General features: G+C 35.9%; 1 protein-coding gene across 5 annotated transcripts in view; it reads left to right on the forward strand.

Moving 5' to 3' along the window:
* LOC150088262 (acetyl-CoA acetyltransferase, mitochondrial-like) overlaps window positions 1–20,463 on the forward strand; it is a 670,540-nt gene that overhangs the window by 131,079 nt on the left and 518,998 nt on the right. For 4 of the 5 annotated variants that reach the window (XM_090369428.1, XM_090369427.1, XM_090369425.1 and 1 more), the window contains 2 exons: window positions 6,648–6,765; window positions 13,860–13,955. In XM_090369428.1, the coding sequence (XP_090225554.1) occupies window positions 6,648–6,765; window positions 13,860–13,955 (214 nt within the window). Of the gene's footprint in view, window positions 1–2,544; window positions 2,581–6,647; window positions 6,766–13,859; window positions 13,956–20,463 lie in introns of those variants that run through there. The other variant, XM_090369429.1, reaches the window with a different exon arrangement.

Raw genomic sequence — 20,463 nt, forward strand, 5'->3', positions numbered from 1 at the left:
GCAACCTTATTATATCAAACAATGAAGCATGACCTTAAAATGAAACCATGTAAACCAACTGTTATTTATGCCTTATCAGATGCAGATCACGAAAGGAGACTGGTGGCAGCACTTTGATACCATTCCTAAAAGATCAGAGGTCATGTTTAGTGATCAGTGTGCTGTTAACCTCAGTTCATCTTCACACAATGTTTACTTTTGGAGTAATACTAATCCACATGTGGAAGAAGTTCAAGACCATCCACTATGTGTTATAGTTTGAACAGCATTATCTGCCCACCACCTCATTGGTCCTTATTTTTTTGATAGGTTGGCAAAGTAGCAGCCATATCTGAACATGCTGGAAAATTACTTCATACAACAACTTGAAATACGTGGAATAGCCCATGATATTTATTTTCAGGAGGAGGCACCTGCAGATCATGCATCTGTTGTTCGAAGTTAGCTCAACCAAATTTCCTTGACCATTGGATTGGCAGGTCTTTGTCAACATTTCTGTGGCCTGAGCACAGTCCTAAATTGACCACTTGTGATAATGCCCTGTAGGGGTATGCCTAAGCTAAGATCGTGGAACATTGTATGGTATCTGTTGATGAATTGAAACCATGAATTCAGGATGCATTTGCTATGATAACACCTAGAATGCTGTATTGGTTTTCACATCTTATGTGGAGAAGAATTATCTTGTGCCACGACAACAGCGATCATCATATTGATACGCTTGATGTATAAAGCACATGATATTGTTGTACTATTGCAATAAGTAGTGGTAGGAATGGGTGCATTTTGTTCAATTCCCCGGAACTTCGGAAAAATCTGTATGTTGCTTCATGTAATGAGCATAGTAACTCATTCGTGAGCTATCTAGATATTGGTGATTAGCTTGTCAAATGCATTTCTTCCCTGTCACCAGTCAGAGTTAAAAGACTCTTCCATCGAGGATGAAAGGGAGCCATTATGTTGTTTTTCACTCCATGTTAAGGACAATTCTACACCTAACTTTCAGAAACTCTTTCTTCTTAGTTTATTTTCACTTGTTTACAGTAGGGATAAACTAAAATGCCGTAGTAGCATTTCATACTTGATCTTGCATTTTCCTGTTTGCACAATAACTAACAGTTATTTCTGAAATTTAATGGAGAAATAAAACACACACACACACACATGCGCACACACACAGAGGCGTAGCTAGGTTTTCAGCCCCCTTGGCAAATTCGTGGCTAAGCGTCTTTTTTCGATAATTGGTAAAATCATAATAAATAATAAGTACAGTCAGACCACTGTTTTACTTCTTTATACTGTTTTACTGTTTTACTTCTTGAACTTCTTTATAGCTAATTTTTCTATTTAGAGATAAATGTTTTCTTTTTATCGATTTTTTTTAGAATTTGCTAAATAGAATTTTATTCTTTGCTGAATTTTTTTATTTTTGTTGTTTTATGGAAACGAAAATTTTCTTTGTTCGTAGAACGAAGAAAATTTTCCATATAACGATTGCATTACGAGACTTAACTGGGTACATATCGTTCGCACCCATGGCCTTCAAGGAAGCAATAGTGCTGTTGTTACACTCAAATTAAAAGGTAAAGAGATTACCATCTGCAACTCAATGGAACCTATAAAATCTATCCGTCTACCTGTCCCACATACCGAGAAGTTGAGCTGGTCAACTTCTTTCTGGGTATCCATAGCCAGCGGGCAGACCAAGGTGTATTAAACATTCGGACATTAGGCTCTGGTCAACCTTCTATTGTAAGCACCCTGTTAAAGATTTAGAAGAGAGTGGTTTTCCTTTATCCCGACAAGCGGTCAACTGTTTTTTCGTGGAAGTGAAACGGCACCGTTTCAAAGCTATTGGCCTATCATCGAGCACAATATGAGATACAGAGGAAATGATGCCTCCCACACTACTTTAGTTTTTTCTTAAGAGTTATATATGGTGTATCCACACCAATATTATATAAATATAAAACTCTTACTCGTAACATTATGCCTTGTTTCATTTAGTTATTTTAAGTTATTTCATTTTGTGCTTTTGTTGCTAACAAATTAATAAATTCATTCTGAATTTCTGGAGATAAATAATTAGTGTGGAGATAAATAATTAATATGCGATTCCAGAGCATTTTTCATACCAACGTCAAATTGGCTGACAAATTTTATCAAGTTAAAAAATATGCCACAATTCTTTTCTTCGGTATCAATTTTACTAGCACGTCCACGAAATGCCAAATTATTTTCAGCACAGAACAATATACATTTCAATATTATTTTCGATATATGACGCCATTTAGAAATTTCACTTCTTAGTGCTGTTTGTGCAGCGTCATCAATTAGTCCCACCTTTTGAAGACCCTTTTCTAATAATTTCAAATTTGTGAAATTGTTTGTGTTGTAATGAATTTTCGTGAAAAAACACGTTTGGATTTAGATATTTCTAATCCTTAAATCCATCTGTGCTATAAAATGGAATATTATTTGTGCCAGATACAAATAAGATGGATAAAATAAAATAAGATTTGTGAAATTGTTTGTGTTGTTGTAATGAATTTTCATGAAAAAGAACTTTTGGATTTAGATGTTTCCAATCCTTAAATCCATCTGTGCTATAAAATGGAATATTATTTGTGCCAGATACAAATAAGATGGATAAAATAAAATAAGATTTGTGAAATTGTTTGTGGTGTTGTAATGAATTTTCATGAAAAAGAACGTTTGGATTTAGATGTTTCCAATCCTTAAATCCATCTGAGCTATAAAATGGAACATTATTTGTGCCAGATACAAATAAGATGGACGGAAAATAACATATTGCACCTTTGTTTTTGCAAAAAAATAATCATTTCCTCTTTTTTCAATTCCTACTATTAGTTCACACTCTCCCTATATATATTTATATATCTTGTTCAAATTTTCAATCGTTAATAAAATACTTTTTATTCATCCACTCAAGTTCAAATACATTTTTTTAAACTTGTAGTGGATGACACTTGATGTTAATACAGTTTTTTCAAATATTAATTCATTAATTAAATTTAATTAATTAATTTTAGTTTTATATGGAAGAAAAAATTTTCTCTTATATAAGATATTTAGCAGGATATAAATTTAGGAATAAAATTGAAATCAACAGGCAGTAGCTCAATCGGTAAAATGCAAGGATTTCAATATTTTTCCCGTGAAGGTGAAGAATGCGAGTTCAATTCTTGTGAAAATCAATAATTTTTTGATAAATTTTTGAAGTCGAAAGTCGAAAGTTCACCTAAGTAGGAATTGACTTTAAAAATTTTTTTTTTATATTACTTGTTTTTTTTTTTTTTTTTTTTTCAGTACCTTCATTTTTGTATTTCCACGAATTATTGAAACATCGGCCATTAGTTACAGGACACCTCCCTACTTTGGTCCTCGGTAAATTTTTACCCCGGATCACATTACAATTCAATTACGCTAAAAAGTGCAGGACCAAAGTAGGATTACGACTATATGTTCGGGACCGTGTTGCACCATAAGAGATCTGTTTTTGTGGGTATTAAAGTTCCATGTGGTCGGATCATTAAAATTCAGACTTATATGTTCCATGTTAATATTAATGCTGCCATCATTTTCTTCTGCCAACTGTTGTTGATTATTGTCCATACTTTCTAATTCTTTTAAAAGAACTTCAACTGTTTGAGCTTTTTCTTGGACTTCCATTTCAGTGGCATCATTTGTTTCATCTTCATTCGAATCGCGTTTGTTTTCTTTGTCACTTTCAGGTTTAGAGTGGCTTATTGTAAGCCAGTTTTGTAAACTAGCGGAATATTTTTTTTTCTAATTTCCTCTTTATGCAGTCTTTCTATGCGGTACTGATGTCCACTTTTTTTCTTTGGTGGCATGTCTAAAATTAATTTGGCCTTTATTGTTTTATTTAAATTATAAATCACAATATTCACGATTATCTGTTTATATAACAATCACAATATTCACGATTATCTGTTTATATAACAATCACAAAAACACTATAACTTATAACCTATTCAGTTTACACAATGCGGGAATTGCAAACTACTATGCATTCGAGCATGTGCTGATTAAGCGTTCGCCTGATTGGTCCCTTCAAAGTTACATTCTGGACAGCAAATAGATCTATGATGCTATGCAGTATGTACTCAGATGTTAGGATGCATGCAGGCTTGAATTGCTGTGTGAAAATAAATTTTCACCCTCTCTGTGCTGTTGTCTTGATTCGACATCATTGAGGGGTGCCATTTCATCGGCTAGCCTCGGGTGTCGAAATAGCTTCGCACTGTACTGATGTGGCCTGTCAGTGGCGCCCTTGGCACCTGCCCAAATGCCAAGGCGTTCCTATGCCACTGCATGCACACATGCGCGCGCATGTGTTCATCACCTGTTAAGCGTAAGCGAGTGGACATTAGTTTTTCTGTCTTTTGTGAATAAGTGGATATTTCATGTTTAAAGGTCTACAAAGGTGGATTAATGTTAATAGAGTTCTGTTGTCTTCAATAATTATTAAATGTATATGCTGGAATTTTTACGCAGTCTGTAGAATTTAAAGGTTAAGTTTTGGATTTTATAATTTCTGATACTGAGCTGGAAACTTCAACTTTGTTGAAATATATGATAAAATTTATCATGAAGGTAAGGTAATTTCTGATACTTAAAATGCATAGCTTGTACATAATACTGCTAAGTTAGCTTGGAAAGAAACAGTTTACGGATATAGGAGAAACTTGATTATTTCAATTTATTTATTTATTATTTTTTTTTGGGATGGATACCTGCAATGGAGGGAGGAATAAACTTGAATGGGACTCGATACATTCAGCCTTCTTGATATGTTATTGTAATTTCTGAAAGTAGGCAATGTTAAATTCCCAATTAACTGTAGTAATGGATTTTCATCATAAATTTACTTAAATGACCTTGTTACATTTAGTTGCAGAAATTATTTGAATGCCACAAACATAGTTTACTTTGTATCTGGGTTGCAGCCTCTGAAGTGTTCGATCATATTATATTAGTAAATGTGTTGACTTATTTTATAAATTTTTTTGATTTTGGCTAAAGTTAGGAGTATGTATATATTCATTTTATTATTCAAGGATTTGAAGGCACCTAGTTTTCACTAATTTTCCACATATAAAATCTGGAAAAGGTAACATATTTGCTTTGTGTACTGTATGTAGATGTGATTTTTCAATTTCAAGCTATGGAAAATATGTTATTTATTATTAACCATATGGTGCAAGGAAGCCTGAGGCTTACGCTGCACCGACCAAAAAAAAAAAAATCCTGCATTACCCTGAGAGAGAGAGAGTGAGAGTGAGTGAGTCAGAAGTAGAAGGGAATCACCAAGAAAGAGAAGAATGATGATATCCAGCTCAGAACCCTGGACTCACATCTGGTGAGTATGCTCACATACTCACCAGATGTGAGCCCCTGGGGTAGACTTTTATCAGGTATTTGCAAAGAAATAAGCATGAGAACAGAGTGAAGTGTGTAGAAAGAAAGAAAGGCTCTGTGGATTACAATATTGGCTATCTTCTGAAAAACATGTCTGGCACCTAGCTTCTGTTATGATAGGCCTGAAAACTGGAGTATCAATGGTATTAAAAGAGGGGATTGATCAATTGGTGGTAATAGACTGTCCTTGTCATTTCATTAATTTGTGTGATGCAAAAGGAGGCTGCATGAAGATATGCTGCCCCCTTTTTAGCATGTAAAAGTAGATGAATATTTGGTGGACATTTTCTGCTGTTCAGAAAGAAGTGTTAAAAGGAAAGACAATTGAAACAGCTTCAATTAATGCATTCACTGAAGTAAAAAAGATTTTTAACTAGACTGGTAGACCTCTTACAAGTCTATTTAAAGAAGAGGTTAGAGGCAGTGAGAAAAACCCATGGATATGAGCAATTTTCAGAGTTACAAAATTTAAAAGTACAAGAATGAAAAAAACAAAACATTTGAGATTTATTTCCAATGAAACTGGAAATGTATGTAAAGTCAAATCGAGATTGTAGGACTGACGTTATAAACAACTCTGATTCGACATTTCTGAAGAGAACGCATTCTACAAGAGTAGCTTTCTTGAAACAATCATAAATAGGATACCTAACAGATAATCCAAACAGAAATTCATGTTCAAAATCCTAGCTGACCTACTGCTTGAAGGTGTACTCTACTCAGTGGCTTAGCCAGGATTTTCTGTCAGCAGAAAATTCACAAAAAAAGACTCCAATTGCCTAATGCTAAAAAGTGCCAGATTACCAGATTTCGGTTTTAGGGCGTACAATGTACCTGCTGACCCTCCCCTGGCTCTGCCACTAAACAGTTTTGCAAAACTACATGGATCTCAAGTTAGGATCCCTGTAGTTTATTTTTAATATAAAATGTATATATTGTCAGTGAAATTTAATTTCAAGTCCCAAGTCTGGATTTTATCTCCTTCTTTAGACATGCCTTTTCTTTTCCAAAAAAAAAAAAAAAAAACCCCTTCCTGATTACAATTACCAGCTTTTTGAAAGTCATAATCTGGCAGCTACCAAGTTGAATAGTAAAATTCTTTTAAACATATGGTGCGTACCATTCTCAATGATCCAGCAATTTATTTTTTGTGTTTAATATGCATTTCCTTTGTCATTTATTAGGAAGTAGTTATTGTCTCTGTTGCTCGTACTCCAATCGGTGCTTTTCGTGGTTCTTTAGCACCATTGTCAGCTACGAAGTTGGGATCCCTTGCCATTGAAGGTGCTATTAAGCGTTCAGGTATGTTTCTCCAATTTTCTATTTTCATCATTATTTGTTTATGTATTTGTATTGAATTAATGTGCAGACAAAAAAAAATCTCAATAGGAAATTATTTGTTATTAACAAATTGCTAGCCTGTTATTACATACAAGCATATGAGGTGCTTCACAAAGTTAAAAATAATGGGAACATCACAGCACTTAAATTAATAGTCCATGCCATTAAGCTTGCCTTGGAAAATATTTCGTGCCTGTTAATCAATAAAAGCATTATATGTTGACTCAAGGAGTGCTCTCTTCGCTTTGAAAAACATCTCTCTTTACAATCCTTTATTAAAGTTCGTAAAATACACTAATACATCTGTGAATGTTAGACTGTTATCTTCTCTTGGATTCCTGGCCACAGTGATATTCCAAGAAATGAGGGTGGTGCTACAAGACTTCCTTCCAACATAACCTCAACAAAAGATCTAGTCCAATATACTGATTATAGATGCAATGTACGTAGAATATAAAAATCAACCTCTACAGCGTCTGGACTGCTTGGTACCACTAACAGTAAAGCATATACTCCATTGAATGTACCTGTTCAGCAATGCCAGACACTACATTCAGTTTCTTTTCAGATCTCCAAGAACCTTTTTCACTCAGTCACATTATAGGAATGACACAAAACTACAATTTTTTTTTTTTCCTACCTGAGACAGATTCAAATGTATGAAGTGTGGCACTAGACTGGTCATGTATGATTAGTTTTAAAATAAATGAATGTGGTATGTTCTAGTTTAAAATTCCTCCAGCAGATAGTGTTGCAGAGAATGTCCAGTAGGCTGACAGGTTGCAAGTAACAACCAGTTTTGTTAGTATAGTAACATTCCGTGTTTACCATTTTGCAATAGAGCAATGAACAAATATGAAATTTTGCTTTAAAATTTGATATTTGGGAAAATTTTCAACGGAAATGTTGAAATGTTAAAAATTATTTATGGTGATGAAATGTTAAGTTGTACGAGTGTGTTTGAATTGGTATAAGCGTTTTAAAGGTGGATGTTCAGTTGACAGACATCTACGAAGTGGGTGCCTGTTAACCTCTCAAAATGAGGAGAGATTTGAAAAAGTTCAGGAAATTATGGCATGAGATCATTTTTTTACTCTCAGAGTGATGGCTACTGAGTTGGATATGAGTGAGGAAATGATTTGTAAAATTTTGCATGAAGATTTAGGGAAAAGGAAGGTCTGTGCAAAATTTGTGCTGCACAGCCTTATGGATGAGCTGAAGCAAAGAACAGTGTCATCATACAAAGATTTCATTCAAGACTTGTCAAGGCAGTCCTAATTTCCTTGATTTATTGTCACTGGAGATGAGCGTTGTGTTTCAGTGCGACCCAGAGACAAAGTCAGAGCATGCAGCGGACTTCGATATCATCACCAAGGCTCAAAAAGTTTTGCGTAGAAAAATCCAGGATGAAGGCTATGCTGATCATGTTTTTTGACAAACTGTGTGGTTCACAAGGTATCTGTACCTGATGGGGGAGAGAGTCAATAGTGCATTCTATGTACAGGTGTTTCAAAGACTAAGTGAATTTCTTAGGTGAGGCAGCAATTTCAAGAGAAAGACAATGCTTCCACTATTCTGCATTTGTTGTGAAGACATTTTTGGTGAAACCTGGCTGTTGTAATTTGGTTTTTAGGAGCATTAGCAACTAAGGCCATATTGCTCCGGGGATATGCGGTGGTCATTCTCTGACCTTTTCGCATCCTCCGTATTTGGTGGTCATGGGCTTGAACCCCGGTCTAATCAAGAAGCGTGTGCTAAGCACTGCTGCTCCTGCCCACCTGGGTACGGAGGCGCCTGTGAAACCTGGCATGTGCTTTATACCATTTTTTTTTTTTACTAAGCTATATGTAAAATTCCAGGCAAGTTAATTTGTAATCATTTGCTACTTGCAGAATTTCTTTCAGATTAGTTTTTAACCCTGTTTTGTGCTTCTGCTTAATTTGTGATTAAAAATATTATTTTGACAATAAGATGATCAATTTCAAATTGAGTATTGCTTTACTTGGATCACATTTTTATCAAAAATGATACCCACTTTTTTGTAGCAGCCTTAAGAAAAATGGGTACTACAACTGAGTAACAAAAACTGGCACTGTGTTATTTTAATTTTTCATTAGAATAGCCTGGGGGGGGGTTGAAAAGTTTTTAGCCCAATATAAATCACAAAGGTTTTTGTGAAAGACAATATTGCCAATTGACTCGTCTTGTGTGTTCACAAAAAAATTTCAGGTTTGAAACTATATTATTCTCTTTTATAGAGGGCATTGAAGTGTAGAAGGTGAATGAAGGTGGTGACTTGCTGCCAAAAGCAATTCATTAAGACATGTAGCAAACATTAGGGGAATCTTGTCCTTCATATGCCACGGAGAAAAACTGGATTGCAGAATTTGAATGTGCACTGGCAGTGGGAGGTCTGTTACTGTGCCGACACCTGCAAATGTGGATGCCATTTATGTCCTGATCATGCACAACCACATAATAACATTGAAGCTCATTGAGACAACATTCATAGTCTGCCATGAGTGAGTTCACAATATTGTAGTGAATGTTTTAGGAATGAAGATGGGTCCTAAAGCACTGAATGCAAATCAGAAGCAGGAAAGAGTGAGGTATTGTCATGAGATTATGTGCAGCATTTGGGGCAGTATGTGATTATGGACTCAGTGTAGATACACCACTTTGACTCTGAAATAAAAGAACAATCAATGGTGGAAGCATCTCCCTTTCTCCCTCTCCTAAAGTTTTGAGTGCGGAAGTTGGCTGGGAAAGTCAATTTTCTGGAATGCAGAAGGATTGATCAAGGTTGATTTCCTGGAATGAGGTGTCACTGTCTATGCCTAGTATTATTTTAACCTACAGAGATGTTTCCACAAGGAATTGAAGCTCAGGAGGCAGGGGAAATTGGCCAAAGCAATGGCACACATAAATACTGTGTGACTGTGAGTTTGAACTATTACAGCATCCACCCTACTAACCAGATTTGGCTCTGTTGGACTATTTTCAAATTCCAAATCTTAAAAAGGACTTTTTAGCATTAGCATTAGCATTAGTAGAGGCATATGATGCAAGAAAGAAAGCTTATTCAGCATCAGCCAAAAAAAACAAAAAAAAAACACAACCACTACTCCCATTTCACCCCTTTGTTCGTTCGAAATACCTGTCCAGCTGAGCCTTAAATTTGTTTAGGCTATCAACTTCAACAACAAGTGATGGAAGTCTATTCCACAAACCAACTGCCTGCTGGCTAAAGGCAAATTTCCGCACATCTATCCGACATCCATCCTTCCTCAATTTGAATTTATGCCCTCTCAGGTGATTATTCTGAGCAAGAGGAAAAATCCCATCGGTATTGAGCATGCTCAAGCCATTCAAAGCCTTATACACCTCTATCAGATCACCTCGCCGATGCCTAGTCTCCAGACTCTGTAATTTGCAAAACTTAAGCCTTATTTCGTAAGAGCAACCCTTTGTTCCATTCACTAATCTTGTTGCCCTTCTCTATACTCGTTCCATCCTTCTTGAAATGAGGCCTCCAGACCTGTATCAGGCCACACCTTGAGTACAGTACTCAAGGTGTGGCCTGACCAATGCCTTATACAAGGGAATAATCACATCCCTATCCCTGCTAGAAAAATTCCTGTATATCATTGACAAGACACCATGAGCTACTCTTGCAGCTCGTCTGCACTGCTCAGAGAACTTCATATCTGCCTGCACAATTACGCCCAGGTCCTTTCATTCTCTACCACTGTCAGCGTAGTACCACAGAGTTGATACGTTGATCTGGGATTACTGTTTCCCATATGTAGTACTTTACATTTGTCAATGTTAAACTTCATTTGCCACCTCTCAGCCCATCTGCTCAACCTTTCCAGATCCTGTTGCAGCAGCATAGCATCAGTAGTGTCCTTAACAACCCTGCCAACCTTTGTATTGTCTGCAAACTTGGACATTAAGCTTGATATACCATCATCAATATCATTTATAAATACAGAAAACAACAATGGACCCAACACTGAACCCTGAGGAACTCCACTAATAACATTAGTCCATGTTGAGCAGTGTCCATTGATTACCACTCTCTGTCTTCTCCCCCTCAACCACCCCTTTATCCATAGCAACAATTTGCCTCCAGTGCCACACTGCTCCAATTTGTGCAGCAGTCTTCCATGCGCAACAGTATCAAAAGCCTTTCTAAGATCCAAATATATAATATCAAAGTTATTCCCTGCATCCAATTCTTTTGTGACTACATCATAGTATCCAATCAAATTGGTCAGACAAGACCTGCCCTTAACAACACCATGCTGTGTCTGAGCTATAACTGAATTCTTGTCCAGATGATCCTGCAGTGCTTCTTTAACCAGTGCCTCCATTAATTTTCCTGGAACCGAAGTTAAACTAACAGGTCTATAATTGCTTGTCAGCCTTTGATCCTCCTTTGTGAATTGGGGTTACATTTGCACATCTCCAGTCTATGGGTACCTCCCCCGAGTTCAAAGAAGCTCTCTTAATTATGGCTAGGGGTTTGCTTACTTCCTTTGCTGCCTCCTTTAATATAACTGGATAGATGCCGACCGGGCTAGCCGAGTGGGTAAAGTACCTGCCCGGCAACCCAAAGGTCGCGGGTTCGATTCCCGCCTCGGGCTTGGATCAAAGTACTGCAAAAACCTTGGAAGGTGCAATATGGCCACAGAAGCCGATGCGCCAACAACTACCAAAAATCAATCAAATCACTGGATAGATCCCATCCACCCCGGGTGCCTTTTTTATGTTTATCCTCAACAATTTCTCCTCCACTTTCCTCTCAGTTATTAGAAAACCATCTAGCTCACTGCCAATGTTTACTTCACCTACGTCATTCCCCTTCCTGAATAACTCCTCATGTGTGAATGTAGATGCAAAATACTTGTTTAGATTGTTAGCCATCTGAGCAGGATCCTCAACTGTTGAACCATCAACATCCAGTGGACCAATCTGATTCATCCCTTTCCTTCTTGAGTTTAAATAGGTAAAGAACTCTTTTCTGTTTTTCTTTGCATCCTTTGCCAAGAATTTCTCATAATCTGCCTTTGCCTGCCTAATCTCCTATGTGACTTGGTTAGAGACTAACTTATATCTATCATAGGCTTCCATGTCACCCATTAATTTGTATGTATCCCATGCATTTTTCTTCTCTGCCATATGTCTCATTAGTTCATCTGACAACCATTTAGGCCTGAACCTTGAACAATATTTCTTGGTTGGTACGTAAAGCCTGGTAGCTTCCAAGATTAGTTTCTTGAATGCTTCCCATTTTGAATTTGCTGTTGGTAAAATCATCAGTTGGTCCCACTGTATAGAATTTAAATACTGTCTCAGACCATCATAGTCGCCTTTACGAAAGCAAAAACCCTTCCCTTTACCTCTGATGGTAGTTACCTCCTCGAGTAAATCCCACTTCAGCACACTGTGATCACTGCCACCTAGTGGTTCCTTTATCTGCAGATTCTTAATGCATGAAGAATCACTACTGATAATCAGATCAAGAGTATTACTCCCTCTAGTTGCCTCCCGAACATGCTGGTGTAGAAAACAATTCTTGAAAATTGAGAAAACAAGACTTGAAAGGACATAAATTTAATAGTGACAATGCTGTAATTGATGCAGTCAACATCTGGTTTGAGATGAAATCTTTTGAATTTTATTTGAGCAGGTTATAAAAGCTAGTGGATAATGCCAGAAAGTGTGTTGACTTGTGGGGGGGGGTATGTTGGAAAATAAATTGGTTTTCACAACTTTTCCACCCAGCGTTCCTTCTGTTGGTGGCTAGAAACCCTTCAACCTCCTCTTGTACATAGTTGGCAGTGGTTACTACTTGGACACTTCTCATGTAGTGGGGACTATCATATATATATTTTTTTTATCTTGCTGCTTGAAGGTTTGATATAGTCCAGTCAACAATGGCAATTTGATCATGATTTCTTCATTTTAAGTCAGCTTTAATATCAGCACAACCATCATGTCCAGTACTTAAACATGCCATGTGTATTGTGCATTCTTCTTGATCATCCATGCAATTTTTTTTTTGGTTAGTGTCTATTATCTCAGGTATTCTTTGTTATAAATGCATTTATGCTTACATATTTTACTGAATGAGAAGAGAAACCAAAATACAGTATTTGATACTGTTTTTATCAGTAATTACGATAATCAGAAACTAACCAGAATAAATAATCACATTTAAAATAATAATTTATAATACTGTATGTGCAAGTGAGTCTATATTTGAATGGATGCTTTATTACAGTGTCCTCACTTTGATGTTGTTTGATGTAAAATGTCTACAAGTTATCATTTATTATGTTATAATGCTAAATTAACAAAATTGTGTTTTATTAATTTAAATTGGGTATATTTAATTAAGGAAAATGATGCATAAAAATGGGACAAAACAGAATCCAGAAAGCTTTTTTTGGAGAGACTGGGACTTAAAAAAATAAACACACATCCCACAATTTAATGTAAAAAGATATTCACGTTCATAGTTTTTCAGATTTTACATAACTTCCATGTTCCTCAAACTCAACTTCATATGCCTTCATGTTATTTGAAAACTCACTCATTAAAAAGGTTAAGAGAGATTTCATCCTTACAGATTATCCTGCATTTTCAAATTATCTTGCAATATATGATTAATGAGCCAGTATACGTTCTGGAATGTTAGGCTTTTAAAATAAATTATTCTTAATTACTGTGGAGTATACATGTGTAATTACTTTAAAGTTATTAACAGAAGTAACCTAAGATGTCTTTAATATTGACAGGATTAGGGAAATGTGTTGACAGCCTACAGTCAGTTTAATATATATATATATATATTAAACTGACTGTAGGCTGTATATACTGTATACATTTTTGGGTAGTATGTTTTACTGTTGTTATTAGAATCATTTTTCTCTTTCCCCTTAGAAATATACTAATGATTTGTCATTAGTATATTTCCTCTTAGAAGTGTATTGAGATCTTTAATTTATTTGAATATCTATACATTTTTTTTTTTTTTTTTTTTAAAGGCATCCCAAATGATCTGATTCAAGAAGTATATATGGGGAATGCCATTCAAGCAGGAGTTGGACAAGGTCCAGCAAGACAAGCTGCTTTGGGAGCTGGTGAGTTGATTAATGATATGTTCTAATAAGGCTAGATGTGAGCCGAATCTTGTGATAGTATCTCAGGACCATTTTGTTTTGGAGATATTTCTCTCTCTCTCTCTTTTTTTTTTTTTTTTTTTATGAATATGTTGTAAATGTTTAGTTACAGCATGCCTAAAGTCATTGTTTGTTCTGGCAGCACCCCCAAATAAAATTAATTTGATTTGTTTATTCCTTGAAAACTAGTAATTTTCCTTTGAATGATACCTGATTTCCTCTCGCGATTTAGATAAACAACCTATCAACATTAATTATTTGGTATAATCTTTTTTTTCATATTGTATTTTATCTTATGCATAGTTAAGAACCAAGTTAAGAACCAGGGGTTCTTAACTTGGTGCACGCCAGCACCATTGTGCTCTTTAAAAAATAAATTTTGCTCACGACCGATCCTAAAATGGGTGCTCGCAAGCACCTTCGCTGAAAAATTTATATATAAATTGTATTTAAAAATGGTGCTTTCATTAGAAATTCTGGATATTCTACAAAAATCCATGCCAATCTTCGCTAGAAAATCATTTTTTTCACCCGACGCCTCAAATTCTACGAAATAGTGTAGGATCATATAATAATTTTGTAGAATTCGGTGGTTTACAGTGGACACAGAACTCGGCTTCAACAGAAAACATGCAAGAAACCACCACCAGATATATTTATTTTTGTCTTATCAAGAACCTCTGTAAATGCACTTATTAATTAAGCCCACATAATAACACTTCCTAATTAATTTAACAAATATACGTGGTCTGAATTCTAATCTCACAATGTCCATTTCCACTTGCAGTCTGCCAAACCCCATCTACTTTTTCTAACAGAATCTCAGTTATCGGTTGATTCAACTACTGCTCATCTCAGTTGCCCAAATTATTCGCTGTGCACAAGTACCACCTCAAAGGTGGTACTTGTGCACATGTCCGTTCCGATATTCCCTGTCAGAGACTTGGTAATTAGGAATCTCCTCTTTTCAATCTTCTCTGGCTTAAAATCTCTATACCTCATTGTGTCAAATTCATCTGTTGTCGATACTGTTCTCCCAACTCCACTAATCACTTGGAGCTCTTTGACTTCCTCTCTTTGCAACTTGACTTTCTCCAGTACAACTTTCCTAACAGTGAGGTAATTTTCCTTGGTGATTTTAATGTTCACAACTTCAGCTGGCTTCCGTTTTCTAGTCAATTACTAATGACCTTGCACAGATTGTTCATTTACCTACAAGAATGCCAGACAATCCTAACCATACAACCAACACGCTTGATCTTTTTCTCACAAACAACACTTCTAAGTACACGGTCAAAGTGAGAGGTCCTTTAGGCACCTCAAATCACAACTTGGTGATTTTCTCTTCTCCAATGGAGCCTTTATCTCATGGCTATTCCCAACCTCGTATTGTTTGGCATTACAAGAATGCGAAATGGGATGACCTGCAAGATTTCTTGGTCGGACTACTGTTTCAAAACTTCTGATGTCAACATTTGCTCAGATCGTGTCAGTGAAATTATTCTTGCAGGAATGGAATCCTTTATCCCACACTCCACTTTAAAATCTCGTCCTTTATCTAAACCTTGGTTTTCCAATAAATGGGCTAAGGTTATTTGTTATTTGGTTTTCGGGAGCATTAGCAACTAAGGCCATATTGCTCCGGGGATATGCGGTGGTCATTCTCAGACCTTTCCGCATACTCCATATTTGGTAATCACGGGCTCGAACCCTGGTTTAATCAAGAAGCGTGTGCTACACACTGCTGCTCCTGCCCACCTGGCTACGGAGGCGCCTGTGGGTTAAGGCTGTTCAAGAGAAGAACATTGCATATTGTAATTGGTTTGTTTCTAATTCTTCAGTTTCATTTTCTGCCTACACCAAAGCTCGCAACAATTGTAAAGCAGTTATTAATCAGTCCAAACTAGAGTTTGAACAGGCTAAGAGTAGAAAACTTGCTTGTTGCCCTAATGGTAGCCAAGCATTCTGGTCTCTTGCTAAAGCTATTGGCCGCAACTTTTGCCCATCTCTGCTCCCAACTCTGTCCAAACTAGATGGTTCTGTTGTCATTTCAGCCAAGGATAAAGCTGACCTGTTAGCATCCTATTTTTCTTCCAACTCGTGTATTAATGATCTTGGTAAAACCCCTCCCACCGTTCCCAACACGCTCCATTCAATGCCTCCTGTGATCTTCCGTCAAAAGAATGTCAGAAGGATTTTGATGAATTTGATACTAAGAAAGCTCCAGGTCCCAATGGTATTTCTCCACTTGTTCTCAAAACCTGTGCTCCTGAACTTACTCCTATTCTTTGCCGCCTTTTTTCACTTTCTTATTCCAAAGGTGTTTTTCCTTCTGCTTGGAAATTTGCTCATATCCAGCCAGTTCCTAAAAAGGGTGACAAATCTCTCCCATTCAGTTATCATCCCATTGCAATTACTTCTACTCTTTCTAAAGTAATGGAGAAATCAATTAACCATCAACTCTTTAACAACCTAGAAACCTTCAGTCTGATCAACGATCGCCAGTATGGATTCCATCAGTGTCGATCCACTGGTGATATTCTGGCTTATATTACCCATTTATAGACTAATTCAATGGAAAAGTTCGGTGAAACCCAACAGTTGCTGTTGACATCTCAAAGGATTTTGATCGTGTTTGGTATAAAGATCTTCTAAACAAGCTTCCATCTTATGGTTTGCCAACTGTTTTTTTGTAATTGGTTATCCAGTGATCGCTGACTGAGGGTGATGGTAGGTGGCTCTTTGTCTTCTAACTTCTCCACTAATGCCGGTGTCCCCCAAGGTTCATTTCTTTCCCCCACTCTTTTCCTCTTGTATATTAATGACCTTCCATTGACTGATAATCCTATCCATAGTTTTTCCGATGATAGCACATTGCATTCCACTTTCCATTTTGAGAAACCTTGCCCTGCTCAATCAGCTTCAACTTCTCGAAAATCTGCTACCAATTCCTTAAATGCCGATCTCCAGGTAATTCTCCAGTGGGGCCAAGATAGCTTAGTTGATTTAAATCCTTCTAAAACTCAGTCTTGTCTTATATCTCGCAAAAAAGGATTCTTCTGCTCCTGTGCTTATCTTTGGTTACACTCTGATTTCTAGGCAAAATGATATATCTCTTTTGGGGATTACCCTGACTTCTAATCTCTTTTCACAAGCACATTACAAATATTGCTTCTTCTGCATCTAAAAAACTTGGTTTTCTCTTTCACTCATGGCGTTACTTTTCTTCCAAACAGCTGTTCACTCTGTACAAATCACAAATCCGCCCTACCATGGAAGATTGTTCCCACATCTGTGGTGGTGTCCCCCCAAAACCTCTCTCAGGCTTCTTGATTCCATTCAGAAGAGTGCAGTTAGGTTAATTAATGCTTCATCTCTAACAGAGTCTCTCAACTCGCTGTCTCATAGACGTAATCTTTCTGCTGCATGCCTCTTCTACAGATAAACTGCCATTTTCTGGAACAACCTTCCTTCATACGTATTTCCTGAAAATTGCAGTCTACAGAAGTTGAAGTCCAATATCTACAAATATCTTCTTTCGTCTTCTCAATCTCCAACCCAAGCACAGTACTAAGTACTATAGGTTCTAATACCTCTTGTGTTTGGGGTTCACATAAAAAAAAAAAAAAAGCTGCTAATAATAAAAAATGTAATATTTTGTAAGAGATACTCTCCAACCTTCTTGGAAAGAAAAACAAAAACAGCTTTATAAGTTGTTTTGCCTCCTCTGTGTTCATACCATATGATGCAAACTTGATCGTTAAAATGCAACACACTGTTGTTATTATTATTATTATTATTATTAGCCATATAGTGCAAGGAAGCCTGAGGCTTTGCCGCACCAGCCAAACAAAAATTTCTGAATTACCCTGGCAGAATGAGAGAGAGAGAGAGAGAGAGAGAGAAAGAAGTAAAGAAAGAGAAGAATGATGATATCCAGCTCAGGACCCTGGGTGTGCCAAGCCCATACTCACCAGATGTGAGCCCTTGGGTTATCGATGTTTCTCTTGAAAATATTCAATTTAGTAAGAAAAATTTTTACAAAATACTGTACTTTGTTGAAAGTGCGATCTTGTTGCCGTACTATCGCTACAGACTGGGGATACTGCCTCATACGATTCTCAGTTTCTGGTTTTAATAGGTTTCTGCTGGGTTATGCTCAGTTGTGCTGTTGCATTAGGTACCATATATGTATAGTGCTGACTTTAAAGGCGATGAAAATATTATAGTAAGAAAACTTTTGCTTTTGTTTGCAAATGCTGAAATGTATATTCTTTTAACAGATTTAAGTAAAATTACTAAACCCTTTCAAAATCGATGTTTTTAAAAAGAAACCGAAACGATCATGATGAGAAAAAAAAAGATGCATTAACACTACCTTCGCAGTCATCTGATTTAGACCTACATGTTTCAAATGCAAAGAAACAATAAATAAAAAAGTATGCATTTTAGTCCTCTTTGGGAACATGATTATTTGGTAACAGATAATAGTAGTGGAACTGGTGTAATTTGCTTATATTGTCAGGCATGTTTGGCTGGCTATTGGAAGTCAAATTGTGAGAGACATTACCAGACATGCCATAGGAATTTTCACAAAGCTTTTCCAAAATTTAGTGATATTTGAAAAGCTAAACTTGAAGAAGAAAAAAAGAAACTTGAAAGACAGAAAAATATTTTAAATTTAGGTCAAGCTTATAGTAGTAAAGTGTTAGCGAATGAAATTTCATTTATTTTTTCAAATATAATTGCATAGAATTCATTGCCTTACACTAGTGGTGAAATAATAAAAAATTGTGTAGTGTCATCATTAGAAGTGCTTGCAAGTGTCCGACCAGAAAAACAGAGAGCTACCTTGATTATCTCTGCCAAAAATATTCCTTTGAGTAATGATGCAGTCTCAAATCGAGTTCATAAAATTGCAGATGTAATATTCAATGAATTATTAGGTAGAATTGAAAGTTGTGTATTTTTTTTCACTGGCACTTGACTGTTTTGGGCATATCATAACTCACATGCTTTGTTCATTTGATTCAATGTGATGACATCTGTGAAGAAAATTTTTTGGCTGTTTTGCCGCTTACTGGTCATACAACTGGAAAAGATAATAAATAAATAAATAAATTTTCTGTTTATACACCAGTATGACCACACAGTCAGAGGAGTTCACAAAATAGAGAAAATACAAGAAACAGCACCGTATTTAGCAGTCACGGGCTTGAAACGCCAGTCAGTCAAGGCACATGTACTTATCGGCTATCGCGGACCTATGAAATTCCTCACAGTGCACAAAATTGGTCTGAATTAACTTGTATCAATTATTACCGATGGTGCACCTTCCAAGGGCCTTATTGCTTATCTTAATAGAGATGAAAGGATACCTAACTTTGTGCATTATCACTCTTTGATTAATATTGAGGTCTTGTGTTCATAAATGAAAGATCAAAAAGAAATTATAAAGTCATTAACCATTTTATTGTTAAATCCCTAAATAAGCGACTTCTAAAAATATTTTTGGAAGATGTTCATTGCATTCTGATCTTATTACCAATACAGAGGTTCATTGGCTCAGTCATGGAAAGGTGCTCTACAGAATTTGGGAGGTGTTTGAAGAAGTAAAAGCTTTTCTAAAAGAAAGCAATAAAGAAAACCTTTTTCATTGAAATTTTTACTGAAGATTTCAAGGTTACACTTTCATTCATGGTTGACATCTTCAGCTATTTAAATGAGTTAAATTTGAGGCTACAGGGAAAAGATAAATTTGTGGTAGTTTTATATGAGGGGATTATTGCATTTTAGAAAAAAAACTTATATTTCAGAATCAATAATATTGTAATGAATGTAATCAAAGACCTTAGTGACCAATTCCAAGAAAGATTTGAATACTTGAAAGAGCACCTCCCAAAATTTTCATTAACGAAAAATTACAGAAATTTTGTAATCAATAACTTGGAACAAATTTTCAATCAAAATGAAGTAGCAGCTGCCAAGTTAGAACTTGTTGATTTGCAGTTATCTTTAGCCCTGAAATGTTTTTCTAACACAAAACTGTTTTAAAGTTGTGGGTACTTCAAAGTACTTCCTATGTTTGGATCAACATACACGCGTGAAAGTGCTTTTTCGTTAATGAACAATATCAAAAACAAAAAAAGGACAAGATTGTTGACCTTACATTTGGAAGAAAATTTCGTATTATCTCTTCATAATGGAGAAATTAATTTCAAAGGTTTGGCATCATCGCTTCAAACTCAAGATTCACACTTTATAAGGTAATAAATATTAGCACCCAAAAAGTTTGAGAAATATAATTCTTATATTCGTAATACAACTAAAAAATTGATTAAAAAATGCATTTTTAATCTTTAAGCAAGAAAATTTATATTTTAACATATGGTGCTCACATGTATTGTAAGCTGCAAAATTTGGCTCGCTTAAAGCAAAATGTTAAGAACTCCTGCAGTAGATAAATCAG

Source organism: Mastigoproctus giganteus, chromosome 3, assembly GCF_048544385.1.
Source record: "Mastigoproctus giganteus isolate SK-2022 chromosome 3, ASM4854438v1, whole genome shotgun sequence".
Classification (NCBI taxonomy): domain Eukaryota; kingdom Metazoa; phylum Arthropoda; class Arachnida; order Uropygi; family Thelyphonidae; genus Mastigoproctus; species Mastigoproctus giganteus.